The sequence below is a fragment of the Anastrepha obliqua genome, chromosome 1, assembly GCF_027943255.1.
Source record: "Anastrepha obliqua isolate idAnaObli1 chromosome 1, idAnaObli1_1.0, whole genome shotgun sequence".
In the NCBI taxonomy this organism is placed as follows: domain Eukaryota; kingdom Metazoa; phylum Arthropoda; class Insecta; order Diptera; family Tephritidae; genus Anastrepha; species Anastrepha obliqua.
In genome coordinates, this window is record NC_072892.1 from 50094959 (window position 1) to 50120429 (window position 25471).

Consider the following 25471-nt stretch of genomic DNA (forward strand, 5'->3'; position numbering starts at 1 on the left):
ATATTGTATCTTGCATCATGCATGAAAACCATTATACGTGCACTTACCTCCAATGCCGTCTTCTTCATATATCCATCGTATGAGGTCGTGTAGAGCACTTTCTTTTCCCGGCACAAATATGAATGTGTAATAGTTTCACTGTGTTTGGCAAATTCCTTCTCCATTTTCAACGTCTTGGCACTAAACTGATACAGATGTCCATCTTCTCCAGTAGCGATTATCCAACGTTCGTAGAGATGCACTTGGGTAATCGCACTCCTAACATCTATAGCAGAGCAGGGCATGCCCACACAATCATTTAAATTTTGTTCCAAATCTGAAACATTTGGACTTGTAGTACATTCGGGTGCAGCTGCAAGTACTATCGGAGAATTAGAAATATGCGACGGTGTTTCAATTGTCTCGCTGGTGGATTTTCGATTTGATTGTTGTTTAGCACTTTCTGTACTGGCATTTTTTCCACCACCACGTTTACGTGGACCGCGTTTACGCTTACCGTTTAGTGCATTATTATCGTTAGCTTTACGCTTGCGGCGATTTGGATTTATGGTTTGCATAGCAGTAGTGGTTGTGTTTGAGGGCGCACCAGATGTGGATGACGTTTGAGGTTGTGCATCTGCATTTTGCAATGGCGGGCTAGAGGATATAGGTGATGCTCTTGCTAAAGCAGCCGCTTCACGTTTTGGCAGTTCGCTGGCAGCCGCAGTCATAGCGGTATTTAGCAATAAGAATTTTTCATTTTGCAGTTGCATTGTTTGCATATCTACCTCCATTTTGTCTTTTTGCAGTTTGAGTATCATCTCTTCGATGAACATTTTGCGCTTGTGCAATTCCATCAACTTCATATCGTATTCGCGTAAATTGTTCACAACGAATTCCCCTAAGATGTTTCGCTGACGCAAAGCTTCTAGATCTACATTTGGAAAGAGTGTGTTAGAGATCAAAGATGGCAAGCTTGAGATACCAGAGATCCCATTAATACTATTTTCCAATATAATTAAAGGATTTGGCGTGCTACTGCCATTCAATTTGTTATCAAATAATGTGCGACTTGTAAGTGGGGATTGCAGGCCGGTACTACTACTCGACTCATTTAAATGAATCGGTGAGTTGATGCTGCTGTCCAAAGCCGTATTATTTTGCTGCTGCTGCTGTTGTTGCTGTTGCTCATGCACAGTTCCATTATCTTCAGTGGAGGCTCTAGTAGGGGTGAGGTGCTGACGTGTTGCTACACTTGCCACCAAATTGCTATTAGGATCTTCTTGATTAGTGGTGTTGTTCATTTCATGTAAATTTTGGTTCGCTTCAGAGGCTACGTCTGAATGCCTTTTACCAACCATCTCATCTGTGTTTTTAGCATTGTTAGCACTTTTCTCTTTAGCACTCTCTCCTGCTCCTTTGCTCATTAATGTTTGCTCATTCACACTTTGATGTTGATTTTTCGTCGGCATAAGCATCTGCGTTGGCTTTGATTGCACGCAATTTTTTCCAACATTAACTTTTTCTGCTGCATTGGCATTTTTCTTATTACCGCTGCTGCTGCTGCTGTTACTTTTGCCATTGGTGCCGTTTACTACTTGCGTGGAAATCCCATTAGCTTTGTCGGTTGAATGAAAAATGCTGCCTCCATCATCTCCTTTGCTCGTGCCTTGCCCGCTCGACGTCTCTTCTGCTTGTGCTTCAGCACTCTTTCTTGTTTTGTTGCTTCCGCGTTCTTTTTTTGCAGCCTCTTTTTGCTTGTTAAAAACATTGACAATTTCACGCATCAGAAACTCCAAAGCAACAGTACGATCCTCTGATTTTAAATTGGATTGTATTTTTGCAATCTCGGGTTTAGTAAATTTTCGGGTATTGTATTCGCTAGTGCAGATACAAGAAATGAAATGTAGTCGCGTGTACGTAGAGTTCGAGAATTTGTTGTGATAGCGAGTTCTCAAATTCTCACTGAGACTAGGAAATATGAGTTTCTCAAAGCTTTCGACGATATTTTGTGCATCTACTCGTAGTTTTAGCCGCCGACGTTTTACCGAGGACGAAGTACTTTTGGCTGACGACTCTGATTCTGTATCGGAACTACTACTCGAGCTGGAAGACGACGAACTGCTCGAAGAGGATGACAAGCCAATGAAGATTACATCTTTGTTGGTTTGTTGTCGACTACTTTGACGCCCTGTTGGAATTCGGCGCCTTCTTGACTTTTTCTCCTGCATCTTTTTCTCATTATCCACAGCAGACACTTTATCTGTTTGCGCCGTTTTAGAGACCAAAGGGTCTTCGACTCTTTCGTTTACTTTGTTGCACTCTGTTGAAACTTCTTTATTTTGTGTTGTTGTGCCTTCTGCTGGGAAATTGTTGGTTTTACAAACACTTTCCGTTTCCGGCTGCACTGCTGTTGAAGTCGTCTCAACGAGACTTTCTTGCAGTGGTGCTGAGGCATTAAACGGTACTGTACTCTCTTTGTTTAGCACTATATCTCGAGTAACATCTTCCGCTTGGGTATCTGAAGTTTGCGCTTTGGGTGTCACTGTACCCGTCAAATCGTGTTTATAGAATATCTCTATACCAAAAGCCTTGCGTATCTCTTCCAAGACCACATCTGGTATGCATATCGCGTCTACAATATCATCGGGCACAAAATTTACATTCTCGGAATCTTTTGCTGCTTCCAGATTCATTGATTTCAATTGCTTTCGGATCTCTTCACGCAAACGTTTGCGTGCTTGTGCTTTTAATGCTTCATCGAAGCGTGTTCCACTACTATTAATCACTTGTTTGATGCCAAATTTATCCATGCCGGCTACTTTTTCAATGAGATTTTCTGTGGTACCACTTGAATTGCTACAGGTCGAAATCTTTCGACGTCTCTTGACAAGGTTAGGACGACAGATGCGTTTGTTCGGTGTGCCTGCAGCTAATAAAGGTGCAGGTGTGTCCTCAATTTCTGTAACACTCGAGTCATCTGTCAATTCGTTGATGAGTTCGTTACGTATGAGTCGTGAAAGCGGAACTATGGAGATTCGTGGCTTGTCGTTTACTTCTGTTATTGGCGACACTCTGCACTCGAGGCTGGAAATTTCCTTATCAACAATTTCGCGACTTTCAGATAAGTCTGAGGTGTTTAGATCAATATCAATGCTTGCGGCATTGGGTGTAGAAAATGTCGTTATTACCTCGTCATTACTGCAATCAATTATAGGGTTTTCATCTTGGACATTCGTCTCAGTTAGTGGGATCTTGGAGCTTGCGTTAATTGTAAGCACAGCATCTGTTGCACTTATATCTGTGTCTAGATTATGATCCACAGTATCAGTCTTATTTTCTTTCTCTGAAAAATTCACATCATCGCCTGAAACAATGCTAGTGTCTTGTGAAGGTGTATGCACTTTTTCCAAATTTTCTGAACTCTTCTCAACTCTTGTAGAAATGGGGCCGGTAGAATTAATTGCTGAAACAGTGACTTGAGTTTCTTTTGTTTTAGATTTAGTAACTGAATGCTCATCTCTACTTTCTTTGGAATCTCTTCTGCTCTTCGTTTCACACCTCTCTGTTGTAGTTGATCGTTTATCTACCTTTTTAATACAATTTTGATTTGTTTGCTCCGAAGACTTTTCTATGGATTTGTTTTCTTCTTTACTTCTATTTGTAGTTACTGGACGTTGTTCTTTATTATTTCTTAAGTTTGAGAGTGAATTCTTTCCTTGGTTTTTAGAAATATCTTTATTACTTACTTCCGCACATTTTTTGGTCCCTATATCTTTTCTACTGTTATCTCTTTTACTACTGTTTGAGTTTTCCCTAGAAGTCTCGCGACGAGTGTTCGGTGACTTCTTTGTCTTGGCACTATTTGGTGATAATTTGCGTTTATTTCCATTTGTTCTGTTTAGACTATTTTGATTTATTTTAGTCCATCTTTTTCTCGGAGAAGTTCTCAATTCATTTATTTTAGGGTGTTCAGCAGTTTTACTATTTGATGCTGGGTTTGAATTTTCTGCTTTTTTCTTGTTATGTTCAGAAGAAGCCTGAATAGAATTTTTAGCAGTAGCAGAGTCAGCAGTTTGATATATTGCAGGCGGTGTAGACTCAGCCTTTTTATCAGCTCTCACGATTGCTGTTTCACTACTTGTATTTCTTTGATTCAGAGATCTCCTATCCGATTCATTACCATACGGCGGCATTGAGTTATCTCTTCGCCGATCTGGCTCATTTTGCTGGTAGTCCGAATTAGTATTGAACTTATTGTAATTATTGAATTTATAGTCGTTTGGCCAACGGTTGTTATTTCTGTTATTGGGTCCACTGTTATATCTATTTTGAGTCCAGTGTGATTTATAATAGGGAGGCTGGTCAGTGAGTTGCTGATAATCATAATTGGAACGGTGATATGATTCTGAATGGTGTGTGTACTGGAAATTATTTTTGAAAATATTAAAATTCGGTTAGGATAAACATTTCTTTTTTTCAAAAGATACTATATAGTAAATTGGGCGAATCATCTTGGTTTATTACTTTATTTCGTGAACGGTCTCCTATGAAATCTCTGTGCGATGGTCCAGAAAAGCTAAAGCGTCGGCTGTAATGACAAAGAAATAAAACAACAATTAGTATGAATACATACATGCATGGTATTATTAGTTATTAACTACAGAATTATTTAGTAAACATTTGTGTATATTCTGTCAAAAAAGTACCGGGAATTGTTCAATAAAACGCAAAATAATTGTTTTATCATCAAAATTTATTTTGTCCTCTTCAAAATAGGCTCCATTCGAAGAAATACACATGTGCCAATGATTAGTCCAGTCATCAAAGCACTTTTTAAACGCGTTTGAAGAGAATCTCTTCAGCTTCTTCAGCGAATTCTCCTTAATGGTCTCTATCGACTCAAAGCGGCGTCCGCGGAATGGCAATTTAAATTTTGGGAAAGGAAAAAGTCGCAGGGGGCTAAATACGGTGGTTGTTCGATGATATTTGTCGAGTTTTTGGTCAAAAAAGTGTCCACAATACGAGCCTGGTGAGACGGTGTGTTATCATGGTGCAAGATCCATGAGTTTTCTTTCCACAAATTGGGCCGTTTTCTACGCACAGTCTCTCTCAAACGTCACATAACTTCCTAATAATATTCTTGAGTTCCGAGATTCTAAGTGCACAACACCATGATAATCAAAGAAAACGAGTAGCATGATTTTCACTTTTGACCGACTTTGACGTGGTTTTTTGGGTTTCGGCTCATGTGGTTAGCGCCATTCAGCCGCCGGTTGACTGGTTTGCATGTCAAACTCATATACCCACGTTAGGTCCGAATTTACTTGAAAGAAATTCAACTCTCTTGCAACGAGTCGAACAGCCACGCGTCTCATGCCCAATTGATGGTGTAATCGCAACATTGATTCGTGAGACACGCTAAGGTCACGAGTTACCTCCCTCAGACTTATGATGGTTTTCCATTTTCTTGACTTTGTCGAAGTTTGACGTTTTCATCCCTTGAAGACGTTGATGGGCGACCAGATCAAGCTAATTTTCCACAACTTCTCGGCCCTTTGCAAAAGCCGTATATCACTTGTAGACCCGTGTTTTTGGCTTTGTGCAACATTTTCAACGATTTGGCACACGAAATCCCGTTCAAACACACAAAATTGGTTCGATGTTTTTATCCATAGTGAAACTCGCAGAGAACATCTGCGGTTGACTGATATAATTAAATGCCGAAAACAAGCTAATTGACAGATCACGCTCAAACTCTGCGACACTATAGAGGACAGTTCCACCAACATTCCAGCAACAAAATTTAGACATATGTGTAACGCGCGCTATTTGAATGAATAATTTCCGATATTTTTTGACAGAATGTATGTATTTACTTATCTAATTTCTTGGATGACCTTTGGTATGATAGATACCAAGTACAGTATAGGACGACGATATCTATCATGGAAATCTTAGGAACTTGAACTCAATGCGAGAAGTGAAAATTGTCAATAGTTGCTTAGCCAGACAACGTAAATACAGCGAGCGAAACTGAATTCGAAATCTTCTTTTGCAATCTCGAAGAGAGAATTAGACACCTGAACAAAGTGCATGGAGGACAAATTGAACAAAAAAATATATATACAGTAGGAAACATAAAAAAAGAGGGGTTTGCCTGCCTTGCATAATAAGAAATTTTGGTAAAAAATGTAGTCAAAGATGTAGCGACAATGAACATTATTGGAGAGCAGTAGTAATGCTAGAACAATCTACAGCTCACTCTCTTTTCACAAAATCCTACGCGCGTTCTATCACCTTCAATTTAAAAAGAGCCAATTTCAATTTGAAAGACATATTTTACGTAAAACTAATTTATAGTCACTTAAATTAAATCCCGTATAAGCAAATAACACCACTAAGCCATGAAAAGATATACATTTTTTTGTAGCAAAGCAACAAAGGAATAATTAATGTAATTTTGTAACCTGCTACAAATCCTATAAATTTCGACCACTTCGCTACTGACGTGGGAAGCAAAATACTCCCCCTAGCTGGCACCTACTTGTGCCGCGAAAACGTGAGAGTAAGAAAACAAAAACAAAGAAAAGAGAATAACAATCTTAAAATATTTAAAATTTATAACCTCAAGCAAGAAGTTTGGCATGCCAAAGTTCGAATACGCGAAAAGCAGCAAAAATGTGTCGCCTTACAAAGGCAAATGTTTCCGCGTACACAACCACAAATCTCGTTCATTTGCACCTTTCTTAACTAATTAAAAATTTCGCCGTGAATAAATAATTGGACTGTAACAAGACTTTGACGTATGGCTAGAATATTTCAGGGATTTGGTGATTATGTATGTATATGCCTGTGAAAATTCCGTTTGTGTTGGAATAGAACAAAAGTTGTTTTACAAAATGCATGCTGAGGGGTGCCAGGATTACACCCCGTTTCAATGACAATATCAAAACTAATTTCGGCTCGAAAGGTGTTTTACTACTGCTGAGAAAAGATTGACATTTTTTGCATTATATTTTTGGATTTATTACAGATTTTAACAGTTTTATTACTAAATCAAATTAAAAATATATTTCAATAGTAATTTTGTTTTAAGAGAGGTGATTATTTTAATAATAATTATTATTTTTTAATACTTCAACATAATTACAAGGTGGCGTAATGAAAAAAAAAAATGTTATCATTTTAATAATAATTATTTTTTTAATACTTCAACATAATTACAAGGTGGCGTATTTTTTTAAGAAAGGCGATTATTTTAATAATAATTATGATTTTTTTTTAATAATTCAACATAATTACAAGGTGGCGCAAAATTAAACATTCAATTTGGTTTTGAATACCTTTTTTACTAAAAATAAAAGAAAAAAATAAAGCGCTTTTGTCTGTTTGTATACTGCAGCTGTCTAATTCACAATTGTCAAATAGTACTTCATTTTCAACAATTGTAATTCTTCTGATAGGGTGATTAATTTTAAACCACCTTGTATCTTCAGAAGTAATACCTAAATACGAGTCGTGGTTATTAAATAACGTGACTGACATCCTAAAACATTTTATTTAGACTTCATAAACAATGAACACGAAAAATATTGTATGGGCTAAAATCATTATAACATACGATTTGTATAAGCTATCAAAACCCATTTTTCTTTTATTTTCTTCTTTATTAAAAATGTCACATTTTAGATTTGACTTCTCTCATTGGGCGATAGGCATTAGTTTTTCTAACGGTATTTACCGTTCTCTGCCAATTTATTTTAAACTGCTATTCATTTTGAATTTCTTCTTTTTTTTTAGTAATTTTCTTTTAACGATTACTCAATGTTTTTCAATGGGTCGCAATTGTGGACAGTTTAGTTAGTTGTGGTCCTTTTGAACAATATTTACGCCGTTGTTTTTATATCAGTTCATGGCAAGACAGCTAACATATAATGAAACAATGCTAAATGGGGCCAGAATAGCACTAAGTCTGTATGTTGTTTTATGAATGCCGGCAAACGTTTTCGCAAACACTCCTTCATATAAATTTCATTCGTAGTGCCCGTGGTAATGAACGTTTTGATTTTCATACCACACTGGCAGATGATTTGCCAATCCAAATAATTTTTAGCAAACTTGCCCGACATTTTTAGCTTAAAGGCATCTGGAACTCCTCCTCTGCAGTATTAAACCCACCGCCCTGAATCTGCTTAAAGTCGGCTTTGACGTATGTTTCATCGTCCATAACCATACAGCCATATTTATGAATGTCTTGACTGTATAGTTTTCACGCACGTGCTTTAGCAATCTTATTTGGTTTATCATTTCGATTAGGTGGTACTATCTTTTTATCTATTATCGTAAACCTTCACTTTTGCACACTTTTTGGACGTAACCCTTCGACCTATAGACCTGTTTTACAGCATCTCGAAGTGAAAAACAAGGCTTTTTTCGAAATAATGACATCACTTCTTTGGCTTGTGGCTGCGAGACAAAACCTTTTTTCTTCCACTTTCAGGTCTTCGTTCAACCGACAAGGTTTTATTAAACTTTTTTAACACATAAGTTAGCGTACTTTTCGGACTATTTAAAGTTTTTGCTATGGCATTATGCGACAAATGACCATTTACTTGATTTTCTCACACTTAACCGAACATATTTTGAAGAATACGTAAAAGTTACATAAAGTGAATACATCAATTAATAACGACAACAAACACTATGAATACGTGTACCTACTACTTTTTTATTTACAGTTAGTTTTACGCAAGTGATGCGTAAACACAACCGACTAGACTAGTCTTTTTCGTGTCCATTCTCATTTATTTTCACTTTCAGAATACATCTCTCCTTTATCCCAATTTTTAATAAAATTAAATTTTTGCAACTTCGAAAACTCGAATACGGAAGAAAAGCATAAAGATATTATGAACATTTTAAGAATCTTAAAAACTAGAAAAAATTATAAAAATGGATTACTTTTTAAAAATAATTAATAAATGCTCATGAATTATTTCACTAAAGTTATTCTTTCAAATAAAACTCATAGTTCTTTATTGCATTAAGTCATTTATAGGACATTCAATGAATTTTGGAAATGGTCTTAGTCAATTACAGCTATAAAAACAAAATTTTTGTATGAAATTCATAAAAAATTTCATAATGATAATAAATTTAAATTAATCAAGACTAAGAAAATTATAAATTACAACGTCGCATAATATCAAAATATCTGTTGACTCGTTCAAACACAATTCATTAAATATCTCGAAACTAGAAATATATGACTTTGACCACTTTCATAATTATGGGCACATATGAAAATAAATATTTCTGAAGAAACAAAAAAAAAAAAGCTAGTTAACTGCCGTATTGGCCAAATTTTTGGATAATAAAAAAAAAAAACAATAATATATTAATTTTGATTGGATTCTTTGAGTTATGAATAGTTTGTCACAGTGCTCAACAAATAAAATAAAAACCTATTTTTTTCGCTTAATTTTAAATTAATGCATCTACTTAGGAAATTTCCGATAAAAATATTTATATAATTAGAGAAGTTATTATTATGTGAAGACAACGCTGCACAAAGAGCTTTTTTATATTCCTCTCATTTTTCTTGAAATCATATTTTTCAAAACAATAGGCACGAGAACTGGATAAGTTTTCTTAGACACTTGACCAAAAAGCTGGTACGCATCTTCATTAATACATTCTATACAAAGTGACTTAAAGATTTATCGATGGGTTAATAAAAAACTTTATATCTATGTACATTTATACATTTTTGAATTAACTTTTTCAGTAAGAAAAAAAAGTGCCTCTATTTGGGTATCTCCATGTTTTTCTGCCATTTGAATTTTGTTCTTTTTTGTAATATATGCGTTTTGAAGTTCATTACATGTACAAAATTTAAAATCCTGTGAAAAAGTTCCACTTCTAATAGTAGTTTCGTCAAATTATTTGAAATTGTCTAATTTTGTGTGGTGCGCTGAACGTATTTAACTCTTTGTGGCTGATGCCGAGTGGCGGCATTCGCAAGTCGTCGAAAAAGTCGGTGCCGCCAGTTTGCCGTCAAAAGGTCATTATGTCACAGAAAAGGAAGGATTTCCGGGATCAGTAGAAAGTTAGCCACTTCGCATGTCGCACGCGTTATTTTAAAAATTAAATTAAATGTTTATATATATAGAAAAGTACTGTTAAATACAATAAATCAGTTTAAATGAATTCTGTGTTTTCTAATATTCATATATTTGCTTTAAATCACTGAGGGAGAAATAACTCTGAAAAGCTAAATTTGCTTAGACTAGCGGGCACTCCCATCAGAGAAAAATTTACCGGCGCAAAGGGTTAAATATAACTCGAAAAGTAATACTGAGTATAGTCACAGCGATTAATGAAAAAAAATAAAAAAAAGTAGGTACGTTTTTCAAAAATTACAAAAAAAAAATAAAACATTTCCCAAAAATTTTAACAAAAATATAAAATAAAAGTTCTTAAAAAGTATATTTTATCCTAAAACAATTAAAAACTGTCAATAAGAACCCAAGATATTTCACTTTAAAAAAATTTCTATCAAAATTTTCAACATTGAAGAAATCACAAAATTATTAAATTTTCTACAACATTTTTTCAATCTACTTCGTATTATACTCACGTCTATAAATAAACCAATTTTCACAAAAATTTATGACAATATTCAAAAAACTTGGGTCACTTGACATGAAAGTGCTTAATTCTCGGTTATTTTGATGTTAGTTTAGCTCTGCTCTTAATCATGAATAATAACGTAGTAATGTTTAAAAAACATGGTTTAATTCACAATGATAAACAAAAACTCATTGTTGAAAACTATTTTATTCAAAAAAAAAAGCTACAGTTTGGTGCGCTTTATGAGTCATTAATGCCATAAATCTGCCGAACTAGCAAATTTCAGGGATATTAAAAATATTTTCGTGTGTATTATTTCTATTTAAGTTTCTCCGCCTCTTGGAAATCTCTAAAAAACCACTTTGCTATATGGAAATATGAAAGAGGTGTGTGTAAGCATTGCGCCCAGCAAGCGGCTACTTTTTTCGATGTTTATAGTTAGTTATTAAAAAATCACGAACATAAATTTACAGGGCAATCTCTTTGTTGGCCTAGCTGAAAATATTTTGTAATTTTTAATCTATTTTAAAAACAATTTAAGACAAAATATTCTTTGTACTATGAATAAGTTCGTGCGGTTTTACAACAGATGGCGTAACTTGATTATTATTCCATCGATCCACATTTCCAAACATTCATTGGAGAGCTACTGTCGTAAGGCACAAACGTCAGTATAAGTTTTTTATTTGAAGCGTAAACAACAATATTTTTACCACACTTGAAAATGTCGAATTTCGGAATGTCGGAATTCTTCTTCATTATTTTAATATGAAGAAAAAAGCAGCCGAAAGTCATCGTATCTTGGTGGAAGTTTATGGTGAGCATGCTCTAGCTGAGCGAACGTGCCAGAAGTGGTTTGCACGCTTTAAAAGTGGTGATTTTGGCTTGGAAGACGAAGAACGCGAGGGTGCGCCGCCAAAGTTCATGGATACCGAATTGGAGGAATTGCTCGATCAAGATCCGGCTCAAACGCAAGAAGAGGTTGCAAAAACTTTGGGAGTTGATCAATCAACCATTTCCAAACGTTTAAAAGCCATGGGAATGATCCGAAAGGTAGGCCATTGGGTGCCGTATGAATTGAAGCCAAGAGACGTTGAACGCCGTTTTATGGCATGCGAACAACTGCTTCAACGGCACAAAAGAAAGGGTTTTTTGCATCGAATTGTGACTGGCGATGAAAAGTGGGTCCATTACGACAATCCAAAACGTCGGGCAACGTATGGATACCCTGCCCATGCTTCAACATCGACGTCGGCGCAGAATATTCATGGCCTGAAGGTTATGCTGTGTATCTGGTGGGACCAGCTGGGTGTTGTGTATTATGAGCTACTGAAACCGAATGAAACGATTACGGGGGATGTCTACCGACGACAATTGATGCGTTTGAGCCGAGCACTGCGAGAAAAACGGCCGCAATACGCCGATAGACACGACAAAGTTATTTTGCAACATGACAATGCTCGGCCACATGTTGCACAAGTGGTCAAAACATACTTAGAAACGCTCAAATGGGATGTCCTACCCCACCCGCCGTATAGTCCAGACCTTGCGCCATCCGATTACTATCTCTTCCGATCGATGCAACATGGCCTGGCTGACCAGCACTTCCGTAATTACGATGAAGTCAAAAAATGGATCGATTCGTGGATTGCGGCAAAACCGACCGAATTTTTCACAAAGGGAATCCGTGAATTGCCAGAAAGATGGGAAAAAGTAGTAGCAAGCGATGGACAATACTTTGAATATTAAATTTGTAACCATTTTACGTCAATAAAGTTTCAAATTTCGAAAAAACCGCACGAACTTATTCATAGTCCTATTACATTTTGTTTAATTTTTAAGGGGAAGATTGTGTTTGGATCTCCCTTTATATGAACATACAAGGTGAAGTCCAAAATAAACAAGACTGTGCTAAAGTAGAAGTTATAGGAGCTTTGTTCTGATAACTTCGAGTTTATTTATTCAAAATAAGCCCCCCTGGCCTCGATACACTGTTTTGCGTGATCTAAAAGCTTTTCTAAAGAGTGTTTCCGGTCATTGACCGGAATGCCGGCCAGGATGTCGGTACAAAGCTTTTGGATGGCCTCTATGGACGCAAAACGTTTTCCTTTCATAGCCAAATGCAATTTTCCGAATAGGTAGAAGTCACAGGGAGCCATATCAGGCGAATACGGTGCGTGATTGATGGTTAAAATGCGATTTCTAGTCAAAAAATCTGTCACAAGAGTGGTTCGATGAGATGGTGTATTATCATGCAATAAGCACCAATTTCCTTCTTCGCGATATTCAGGGCGAATTCGACGAGTGAGATGCAACAAACGCTTTAAAACGCCAAGATAGAAAAATGCATTGACGGTTTGGCCCGTTGGCACGAACTCCTTGTGAACAATTCCCTTGGAATCATAAAAACAAATGAGCATGGACTTGAGTTTTGACTTCTCCAAACGCGATTTCTTGGGTGGTGGCTCGTCTGGGGCCTTCCATTCGACACTTTGACGCTTAGTTTCAAGTTCATGTTGGAAACACCACGTCTCATCATCAGTTACAATGTTCTGAAGGAAGTTCTCGTCTTTTCTCGCCTCTTTAATGAGGTCTTTCGAATGTTGAATTCTGAGCAATTTTTGGTCCTCTGTTAACTTGAGCGGAATGAAACGTGCACAAACCTTTCGTAAGCCCAAATGATCAGTTAAAATGCGATAAATCGATGTTTTGGAGATATTCAAATCCGATTCCACGAATTTAAACGATGATTTCAGTTCATTTTTGATAAATTTACGAACAATTTCGATTGGGTGATTACTGATTTCGGGCGGCCCGTCTGTTCATTGTCATTTATGTCCACACAACCATCTTTGAAACGTGTAAACCACTCATGAACTCTGGTACGAGATAGACAATCATCGCCATAAACTTTTTTTTATCATTTCAAATGTTTCATCAATGCAAACACTTTTATTTTGGACTTCACCTTGTATATAAATATATTTACTCGTATGTACTTCGCAGTCACTCTACATACTCACTTAAAATGTAACCAAAAAATTAATATGCAAGCAACGTTTGACCAAAACTCAAAAAATTTATTTGGTGTTGATTGTGAAAGGATTCTTTTGCCATCTTAATTCACACGCATACTTTTTGCTCACTTAAGAAGTCTCACCTCTCACGCATAGAGCAGTGGGAAGGGAACTTAAAAATGTGACTTAGCCATAAAAATCTGCAAAAAGTCAAACGGAAATTTGCGTTCACAAAGATCGAAGGGATTCTCAATACACAAAAAAAAAGAAACGTTAAAAAGGACAGTGTTTAATGAACTTGTAGACGTAGACGTGCGTGTGCCCCCTCTGCACCCATTTACAAAAACTTTGAATTTAAGAACAACTGATTCGACGTAGAAATACTGTCACACAGCGAAGTCAATTAAAAAGTCTCTGTTAAATACGTGACTTAAAATATTTGACAAGGGGGAAATGAGGGGGCTTAGTGAGAGTATCAGAAAAACAGACAGGTAAAATGTGTAAAGAAATTGTAGCAAAAGCACAGCGGGAGGTATGTGGGCGACGAAAGTGTGCCTTCCACTTAGTTTTGGCGTTCAAACACTTTGGGCAGAGTAAGAAGTGCTGCGAAGACATTCAACAAGAGTGCTTGACAAATATTTTGCAAACAAGAAAACAAGGCAACTTAAAATACTACTTACTGCTTCAATTCCAACAACATACGAGGCGCAACTTAAATGACAATGAAAATTAAAATTACAGTAAAAAGTTGTAAGCGATGCCAGGTGTGTGGAGGTTTGTTTTAGTGGGAGAAGCTCGAATAGGGAGTTTGGTGATTTGGGAAAAATTGTAAAAGTTAACTTGCCACAAAGCGTGTGTAAAAAGCGTGCAACAAAACGCCACAGTTGACATTAATTTCGCGTGTAACATTGAGTTTTATGAGACTCATAAATACAAGACGCACAAAACTCTTTTGTTTTCTTGGATAACTGACTACAACAGCCAAGGGTGAGGGAAGCATCCACCCACCAACAGAAAATGAATTGGGGCTTGCTATGTGAAACTAATTGTTGCTTGTGTAGATCCATGTTTTGCTTGATAAAATAATAATACGAGTGTAACTGTTGTAATTTCTGCTCAGAAACCTGCACATTAGTGGAAGGGTTGATCTGCAACAGCTTGAGGTAATTTTCAACTTTGTAAAACAAGTGTTTTCTCATTTCGTAGGTTTTAATGAGCGCAACGGCTGTGGTAGTTTATATATGGAGGTGGAAGTTGTTGTGAGTTAGAAGAGTAGAGAAGCAGGTAAGTGCTTAGATTGGCAGGCTTAGTGCATGGGTATGCACTTGTATGCTTAAAGATGCGTAATTAAACATTTGCTAAGACACGTAAATTACTGTTTAATTGTTTAACGTAAAAAGACAATTTTTAAACAGATAAAGCAAGCAGATGAAATGACAAAATGAGAAAGTAGCGACAAAAGAGATGCGATTTTCAATGCAATTCGCGGTATTTGTGGTAGCTGAAGATTTTTTTATTTTTAATCAATAAAATGCGATAATGTTTTTCAGCGGCGTTCTAGCCGAATGGGTTGATACGTGACTACCTCTGGACCCAACTCGGCGAAACAGCTAGTTTCCTGGGCCTACCGTTAGATGAGCTAGACGAACACGACCGGTGATTACGCTACACTGACAGGGCAAAGGTACTGCTACAACAACAACAACAACAACAACATGCGTGACTACCATTCGGTAGGGCACTGGTTCAAATAAAAAGCCTTTTGTGGAACAACATCAAGACGCACACCACAAATTGAAGGAGTAGCTCGCCCAAAAGGATGTCGGCGTAGATTATAAAAGTGGCGCAAAATTAATCACAAATGGTGATATACGTCAAACATATTTGACACATGCAAACTACACAGCTGGAGTATAAAAATTGTTGGTCCTCTATACGAATTGTTATTTTTTAGAAGATTAACTGATAGTCGTACATATTTTTATGCCAATGTTATGGTGTGAATAACTCCTCTCTAATATCGGACAATAAGACCCGTTAACTTTTTAATGTTTATTTAACGAAATAGCGCAGTTCTATTTCAATCATTAGCTATTTCATACGAAAATGGGAAGAAGGTCTCACTATTCACTTGTAAAGAATAACATTATTTGTGACCTTTACGAAAATGGTACTAAGCAAATAAAAATTGCAGAAATAATGAGCTATTCTCGTAAAATGTTATGCAATGGTCATCAAATGTACTGGTACGTACAAAAATATGTTTAAAATAAAGAAAATTCGAAAGACGCCTGTGTGAAAGATTTGAGTCTTGCAGCACAAGGCCATCGTTAAGAAAAATAAGCGTGACGCCCTCAGTTTTCTCGAGCGATAACACTAGAAATAAATTAGGAATATATCCTGAATATATCAAGAGGACTTGTGCCGGCGTATCCGAATGGGTTGGTGCGTAACTACCATTCGGAGCTCGTAGGTTCGAGTCTCCGTGAAACACCAAAATTAAGCAAAAAGTGGTTTTCTAATAGCGGTCGCCCCTCGACAGACAATAGCAAACTTCCGAATGTATTTCTGCCATGAAAAAGCTCCTCATAAAATATATCTGCCGTTCGGAGTCCGTTTAAAACTGTAGGTCCCCCCATTTGTGAAACGGAGGAGCTCGGCCAAACACCCAAAAAGGCTGTAAGCGTCAATTATATATGTATGTATAGATATATATATATATACTTATGCGAAGACGCCTTAATATAAATAAATTGTATGGGCGTGTCAGCAGAAAAAAACCGCTACTGTCGAAAAAAATATCATTTTCTTGGAGTGGAGTTGGATCAATAGTGAGAATAAAGGGCTTATCTTGATGATCGCAAAAATACGACGAAGCCATATTTCATGCATGATACCGACCCCAACCATACAGCAAAAGTGGTAAAAAAATTAGGTTTTCATAGATAAAATTGCAGTTCTAGTTAGATTGACCAGCACGAAGCCCCGACCTTAACCTTTAACTTCAGGTTAAGGTTGGGCGAAAAACATTTCAAAATGCCAATGAACTATGTCAAGGAGTAAAGGAAACATGGAACTATATTCCTTTGGAGAGATGTCAGAAGTTAATAGAAAATTCACCATGCAGGTGTGAGCAGTTTTAAAAAATAATGTATCTTCGACAAAATACTAATCAGGTAAGAAATTAATAAACGAATTTAACCAATTTAAAATAAAAAAATTTATTTGCAGATCAATATTTCGGTGTTAAGTTCAAAATTTGATAAATACCGATTTTTCGAGCTCCTTATAATTGTAAATACATATTGAATTGTTATTTATTATTGTTTTCTTTTGATAATACTGAAACAAAAGAATATATTTATGCGAACTGTTTTACTTATCCAGTAAAAATAATCATCATTACGAGCGAGAATGGAGAGTAAAATTTCAAGGCCATGCAACGTTTTGGGCATTTTCGTTCCGCGAGAGAGAAAAAAGATATAGAGAGGAAAAGAGAGCTATACCTTATATGTATCTTAGATACACTTTAGGCTATTTTTCCTTGTGGTTGCTGAATTCTAGTGAGAAATAACACTGCCTACTTTTTGGCGCTTGTTTGTTGGTCCAAACTTGTAGGAAATATATTTTTGGTGCCTACTTTTTGGCGTTATATTTCCTTGGTGCCTATTTTTTGGCGCTTATTTCTGTTTCCTGGCCAGTGCTTGTGCGTACTATAAATTGCTATCATTCCGGCATCGGATTTATTGGTATTGCCTTGCGGTAATTTGTGCCGTTGCTGCGGACCTGGAATCGCTGCGTTTGTGCGGGTGATAAACACTCGGAGTAGTGCGCGTTGTTGCCTCGGCTTGTGTCCGGCGTTTACCTACACCAGTCGACCCGTCATTTCATCGACTCCGTTTTTTGTAAATTTTGTGTATTTGTATTCTCTGCAAATGTTGTGAATTTATTTAGATATATACTCTTTCTCTCTCTCTCTCTCTCATTCTCTCTCGGGTCTTTCCTCTTTCTCTGTCTGCCACTTTTGTTATGTGTACTACACCACACGCACTTTTTTATATAAAATTTAATAATTTCATCGCGCTTTTGTTATGTAATAACTAATGGTAAAAATTATACCAAGCTGAAGTTTCCAACGTGAACTATCACATGCCGATCATACACATTTAACAGTGGCGTCGCTTTTGTCTTCATTGTGAACGCAATTGCGGCACCAATTTGCACGTTACTTGCATTTCTAATATCGAGCTAAGCATGCAGCTACCACACTGAAGTATTTGCTTATATTTTGCAGTTTTGACTTTGTTCAACAAATGATGGTTTTGTACAATATTTTTAAATAAACAAATTTAAAATGTTATAACGGGGATGTAGCTCAGATGGTAGAGCGCTCGCTTAGCATGTGAGAGGTACGGGGATCGATGCCCCGCATCTCCAGGATTCACTTTTTTGATTTTTAATATTTATACCTAAAGTGACTTGGCTATGGCGGATACTAAAAGAGTTAAGTTAGCTGATGTAAAGTCTTTTTATGCTTGAAAACACAAAAAATACGTTAAAATAAAGATATAACGTTTTTAAGGAATTATTCACTTTTTTTGCCAGAAAATTATAAAATTTATATTTTACTTGAATTCCCTTACATTTATAATAAAAAAAAGATGAGACGAATTGGTTTTTTAAATAAATAATAAAAAATTTTTTTTTGAACTTTAATAATAACAAACAAATTTCAATAAACAAATTTAATAAAAGAAAAAAAATGTATTAAAAAAATGTGAATAATAAAATAAATTTAAATAACAAGAAGACTTTAACTAATAAAAATATTGAAATTTTCCTGCTTCTCATCTGAAATTAAAATATTGCTGGTTTAAATTTTATACTATCGTTACTCAAAAAGTTAAAACGTACGGCACAAATATAATTTAGGATCTTCAAATTTTTAGGTTAGATGTCGAAGGCAGTATGCTATAATATTTGAGATATTTGGAGAAACCAATTTATGGATTTGGCTGACATTCACAATACATTGGCATATAATTTACATACGTGGGACTTTATAATTTCACAAAAAAATGTACACGCCAGATGGTGCTGGAGTCAAGATATTTGTAAAAACTGTATCTCTGCCTCTCCATGATTAACATTTAAGTTTTCAATATCTCTGCACCAAATAGGCAAGTTTATTTCCAATATATAATAATACAACTACAAGAACAGTTTGCCACTTCTTAATGTAAAATCATTTTATCAGCCTCCGAATGGCAGATGCTTTTTAAATGATGCCCCTGCTTCTGCGTTTTTCATTGCAGAAATGCATTCGTAGCTGTGTCATTGCCTGCAGGGGGCTAGCGCAACAAAAATAACTGTTTTGTTATAATTTAATGTTTCATGCCAACACTGGGCAAATAATTTGGGACTATTCGAATGATAGCCACGCATAAATCCATCCGGCAATAGGCTACCGGTAGACTTACGCTATGTTCCCATGGAACATAATTCGGTCTCCCAATCGTAATTCACTGCCCATCTAACCTCCGAGGGATCTTCTGAGGTTGATAAAATCTCAATTCTCGAATTTTGAGGGTGTCCTCACAGGAAACTATCGGCGAGATATGCATGCTGTGAAAACTGGAATTACTTCGAGTCCTTTTTGCGTCAGCTGTGGGGAGGATGAGTTGGAATTATCTCAGCACTTTCTCCTTAGCTGCCATGCTCTTACGGAGATAAGATTTAGGTATCTTGGTTCTTAATTCTTTGTTTATATAGCAAGCCTTGATACTGAAAATCTAATGAGCTTCATCAGAAGTATAAAGCGGTTAAAGCAACCGCAACTGAGTCATCGTTCGCAATCCACAAATACTCACTCCTCTCCTTCCCACAACCCCCTTTACGGTCTTCCTCCACCTTACTTCCTTCGCTGAGGAATCACAAAGAATGAATTTGATTTCTTCGTCCAAGTCTACCCATTCTGTGAGCAACTATTTTAATCCATTTGAATTGCGTACTTCGCCATACAAAACTTTGAAAGCGAATTACCTCATTTCCCAGTCATTCAGTCTCAATTACCTTGCAAATTATGAACAAATCGTTGTCTGTCCTAATTTTGATCGGAAATTTATCTTATTTCGACATAAATAACATTACAGTTATTAGCGAATGCGTAAACCAAAATAAAGAAACATAGCGAATAAACGTCAAATAATAAGAAGAAAAAAATTATTTTAATATTAAAGACCCAAAAAGAAAATGTTAAAAAAAAATATTATGTTGTGAAGGGATTCTGAACACCTTAAAAATGGTGGAATAGACGAGTGTCTAAAGTATCTTCAGAGAAACCATGCCGTCAATTTGTGCATTTCCATTTTTACCTCCCAAAATCTTGAATCTGCAACTCCCGCACCACAAGCTTGGTAGATTATCAGGTTTGGTATTTAGCTTTTGATTTTTCTCGTATATCACCAACACAATCTCCGTTTTGTTTGTAAATACACCGAATAACGGTCTGTTAAACCCTTGAAATCTTTTCATTAATCATACAATTCTTTGAAGAACTTTTTTACTAAACAAAAAAACATATTTTGAGTAATGAAAATCTTGCTTTCCTGTTTGTATACTTCAGCTTTACTTGTATATAAGTAGTTCCTAAGAGGCAAATATGATTGATGTACGACACCATTTGCTAAAATTATAAATCCTCCAATAGGGTGATTAATTTCGCGCTACCTTGTATATGGTTGTTTTTATGACAGCCACGCTACTCGGAATAAATTAATAAATTAAAGTAAAGTCTTAGTTTTTTCTCCATCAATGATATTCACAGCAAATTATAATATTAAAAAGCAGAGAACAAGAACCAGAGGAGAGCTGCCAAAGTAAATTACGAATGCGCCGAGGAAACAGGGTAATTCGCGAATTACTTAGAGAGCGAATTACGTGCCGTGGAAACATATCATAATATAACTGTAGAGTAATTCGAAAATTTCTTCTAATCCTCTCATTATTAATTTTTTTCTATTGCTTAGGATAGTTTTTTTTACCTGACTTGCCATTTGATTTCTAGAAATTTTTGTTTCAAATTTTAACTTAACATATCTGAAGTAGATTGAGCTATTTCAATATTTTTAATCAAACTCACACACTGTGTTCGATTTTAAGTATGAGCAACTGTATAAATTCAACCATAGTGAAAATAATCGTTGTTTTGGAGCAACATTTGTTGTTTTTCCTAACAAACCGAAAACAAATTTTATGTGGGAAACAGCCGTCAAATACGTCGCGTGCAAGGTGGGCGCCAACAATGTTATACTGTCGAAATCATTTATCACATATGCAGCTAAACACATACTATATGTATGCGCATACACATATGTACGTATGCATGAACATTGAGAAGTGAGTCCGAAGGGAGTTGCAAATTCACAATCGCTAAGCAATACTTGAGATGACTTGTTGTGGGGTGAACCGTTGTGAAGACAGAAGTTGTGGTGTAAGCGGTATGATATGCCTTGTTTGTATGGTAATAAAGCGACAGCAACAACAACGTATGCTGACATGATACATATACATATACAAGTACAAACACAAACTGCAACTCCTTAACTCAGCACATTTCAATACTTGTGCTCTACGGCAAACAGCAACAACTGGTTGTGGAGCAACTCTATTGCACTGCAAGTAGCTGTGGCAGCCTCTTGAGGCATTTGCTGCTGCTGCTGCTGGGTGGCCAGGCGCGACTCCATGTCATTGTCGTCAAAACATCACCGAGGACCAAGTTCAAAAGTTGCTTCTGTAAACAACAAATAAACGATGTTGCTTCGCATACTGTATTCCTCAGCTAGCCCGTCTACTTGGCTTCTTGCCGTGGCTGTGCACCGCCACGTCTCACTAATGTTTTCGTTTAAAAATTAAAACAAAAGCTGTCGTCATAAATTGCACACCATGTATCATTGGCATAACCTCGCGCTGCCTGCTTTCAGTACTCGACCACCGCATTTGAGCGTGTGACGCCAATGCCACACACTCGTCCTTACGTGTACGTACATACACAATCATTGACGTACGGATATTCATTCATACAGCGAATTTCCTCTACATCTCCACCCTTTCGAGAATATCGAGATTTTTTGCTGTTTAATTGCTTAACAGCCAAGTTGAAAATGAAAAAGCAAGTAAACAAACATTGGCATATTGTCTGATTTATACCTTTCACAATGAAGTGGATATGGGGAAGCAGGGCGCTAGAACAGGAACTGATGCTAGGTAAATGAAATTACATGGGCTGCAGAGGCCTGCATTGAAAGCAATTGAGTGATGCAGGAAAATAAGAGGATGCAGGCTCATATGTGACGATAGGCAGAGTTGCCAAAAGGAGCGTAAATACGCTATACTAATTTACTTAAAGTTTTCGGAAAAAGTCTGAACTTATTCCAGGTAACAAATGAGATCATCAGCTGACGAGAAAATGGAAAAAAAATTTACCTAAAATTTTTTTAATAAAAATGAAAAACTATTTTTTTCCAATTTTCCAACAAATGAGATAATCTAGGAAATGACAAAAAAAGTTAAACAAAAAAGAGATTTTTTTGTTTTGTTTTATTTTTTTTAAGTTTATTTTATTCTAAAAGATGAAAAAAAAAATGTAAAAATGTTAGTAAAACGAAGATACTTTATTTTTAAAAACCCCCTACCAAAATTTTTAATAATGAAGAAATCTCAAAATTGTTAAAAGCTTTTGGATCCAAAGTATTTTCCGTTTACAGCTTATTATACGTATATATATATATATATATATTATTATATATTATAATATATATATATTATATTTATTATACAAATAAACGAATTTTAGGAAGAATTGTCGACAATGTCCAAGATTCTTGGATTATTTGACATGGATCGCTCGTACATATAGAAGGTAGCGCAAAATGAATTATCTTATCAGAAGATTTTTAATGTTTGCAAATGGCTTCCTATGCCAAGTATATTTGACATTTGTGAACTATGCAGCTGCAGTATACAAACAGATAAGCAGGTCAAAATATAGATTTTAATTACTCAAAATCATGTTTGTTTTATTTAATAAAAAAGTTATTCAAAAACATAGTTGATTGATTAATTTTGAGCCACCTATTGCAAGTTATATAATATAATGCACCCATAAGAATGTACGCATTACTACATACACGTTTACAACTGTTGTAAGCAGTTTTGAATGCCTTTGAGGAAGACATTTTACGTTCCTGCGCTCATTTTTAGCAGGATAAAGAATCGAATGGGACTAAAGAGTTCTTGGAATTCTTTCGAGGTATTTCAATTTTCAGCTAACCAGTTTTATTGGCTGATTTTCAAGTTCAATAAAAACTAAGAAATACAGTTATTTGTACGCATGAAGCAAATAGAGGTGGAGTGAAGACATGCCAATACCGTCTTACGCGTGGCTTGCATTTTAATTATGTAGTGTCAATTGAAAATGCGAATGGTCAGTGGTGTTATGTTTTTAGTAAAATTAGTTTTTTGTTCAATTTTGACCGCAAGAAGCATTTGTGGAAATTGTAACGGGGATATAGCTCAGATGGTAGAGCGCTCGCTTAGCATGTGAGAGGTACGGGGATCGATGCCCCGCATCTCCAGGTAATATTTTTTTGCTATATATAATATTTATTTATATTCGATATAAATTATTATCTAATTTCATTTAATTTTTTAAAACTATTTTTAGTTTGTAATGAAATTTTCAGAGAACGTAAACCGTGGATAAAATATTTGTATTTTAAGGAAAATATTGAAATAGATAACAATTTTTACAGATTTGTTTCTTGCAGATTTTGTGGTTATTTTTAAGTTAATATCATTTGTTAGCATGGCTTATTCCGATTTTAGTTATTTTTACTTAAAATAGTAAAAAATTCCACTTGTATTAATTAAGTTGCAGAAGGCGGCACAGGGGATGTAGCTCAGATGGTAGAGCGCTCGCTTAGCATGTGAGAGGTACGGGGATCGATGCCCCGCATCTCCAATTCATAAATTTTATTATTCTTTAATTTAAAAAAAAGGATATTTGTTTGCTGTGTGGGCATTTTGACAAAAAATAAATTAATTATTAGAGAAAATAAGGAAATAATTAATAATCTTCAACAGATTTTTGAATAAAAAAATATAAAAATTGTTTCAAAAGTTATTATTATTTAATTTAATTATTAGAGAAAATAAGGAAATAATTAATAATCTTGAACAGATTTTTGAAAAAAAAAAATATAAAAATTGTTTCAAAAGTTATCATTATTTCGTTTAACACGTTCGCTGCCATTTCCGTTACATTTCGGTATTGGCATAGGCATATGTAGGTATAGTAAAAGAGTCACGTTTTCATACAAAGACACTAGGGGCCATTAACGATGAAGTCTTATCTTCCTTATAATGTAAATTTACGATGTGAGACGACGGTAGAGTCAGAACGAATTTCAGTTCTTCGATTTAGTCTCTCAGCAGTGTCTCTGTCAGAGGAACCAGCAGGCTTTTTATATATTTTATATTTTATCCTACGCCCGATGGCTAATCGATTTAGAGATGATACGTTAGATAGTGACAGTTCTGACGAATATTACTTTGAATCTGATAAGACGGAAGATGACGGCATTACTTCCTCAAGTGGAAGTGAAATCCGAGCAATAAGGAATCCATTTAGACATTTCAACTTTAGCAATGATAGTACCAGTATTGGAAAAGTAAACATTCACGAAAGTAATCAATGGAGGAATGTGGCAAATTAGGATGCAATTCCAGAAAAAATACAATTTAGACTTGGTTCATGGCACCCTGGATCACAACTCAATCCAAATTACACAGAACCATACATTCTTCGCCGATGAGTTCATGAAGACGATAGTTACTGAGACAAATGGTCCCCATGGAATTCGTGGCATGATATTATAATGGAGGAATTGCGAGCATTTCTGGGCATAACATTGCTTATAGGGGCAATACCACTTCTGAACCTAAAGGATTATTGGTCAAAGGACAACAAATGCAGGATCGCATACTTTGCCGAAATCTTCAGGACAGACCGATTTTTACAAATATTTCGGATGCTTCATACAAGTGAAAATGTCGAAGGTACGCAAACCATGATAACACGGACGCGAAAAAGTAGTAATTATTTAGATTACATTGATACCAGATGTTGTGAAAATTTTGTACCCGGGGAGCAGTTATCTGTAGATGAATCGATTGTGAAATTCAAAGGGAGAGTTTCATTACTTACAACCCGCAACATGCGGACGCCAATGTTGGATACGTACAAACAATTTTGCCATATTATGGCAGGTTTAGTACTGAGAAATTAGTAAATAAATGTGTTTTACAAAAGTTGAGTTCCTAAGGCACTTTTATGAAACAATAAGGTTGTAGTATGAATGAAATCAGCTATTACTGTTATGAATAAAAAAATATTTCTCTTACATAATAATGAAATTATTAATGAACAGATTTATATGTTTTACAAAAAATCACAATATTCTAAGAAATGGTGCCATTATATGCATCAGTGTTGTTCTACTTGAAATTAAAAAGCAGTCAAAACGATTTCTTTGGGCGGTCTACCATTAAAGTTTTTTATTTTCATGGATTAAAAATTATCATTTGTGAAATCTATAAAAGCACTTTTCTAATAAAACGACTTTTTTAAAATAAACTCTTATTTCTATGATATTTTGAAAAATAGTTGAACACCATTGTGGCAACTCTGCTTCTATTCCAAATTGCCTCTTTACTTTCCAACAAGTCAGCTATTTTTCAAGACATTTACTATTGTTTGAATATTCATTACTTTTAGCGGA

At 35.6% G+C, this 25471-nt stretch overlaps 1 protein-coding gene and 2 non-coding genes across 3 annotated transcripts in view; 2 read left to right on the top strand and 1 right to left on the bottom strand.

The window, feature by feature from the left end:
* The window catches only part of LOC129246726 (serine-rich adhesin for platelets), a 76857-nt gene that overhangs the window by 15493 nt on the left and 35893 nt on the right, over positions 1-25471 (bottom strand). Inside the window, exons 2-3 of the mRNA XM_054885400.1 lie at positions 4507-4570; positions 48-4403 (exon numbers count right to left, since the gene is read on the bottom strand). Of these exons, the coding sequence (XP_054741375.1) occupies positions 48-4403; positions 4507-4570 (4420 nt within the window). The remainder of the gene's footprint in view (positions 1-47; positions 4404-4506; positions 4571-25471) is intronic.
* Trnaa-agc (transfer RNA alanine (anticodon AGC)) lies at positions 17996-18068 on the top strand. The gene has a single exon. It is a non-coding gene; the product is annotated as a tRNA-Ala (tRNA).
* On the top strand, positions 23580-23652 carry Trnaa-agc (transfer RNA alanine (anticodon AGC)). Its single transcript has one exon. It is a non-coding gene; the product is annotated as a tRNA-Ala (tRNA).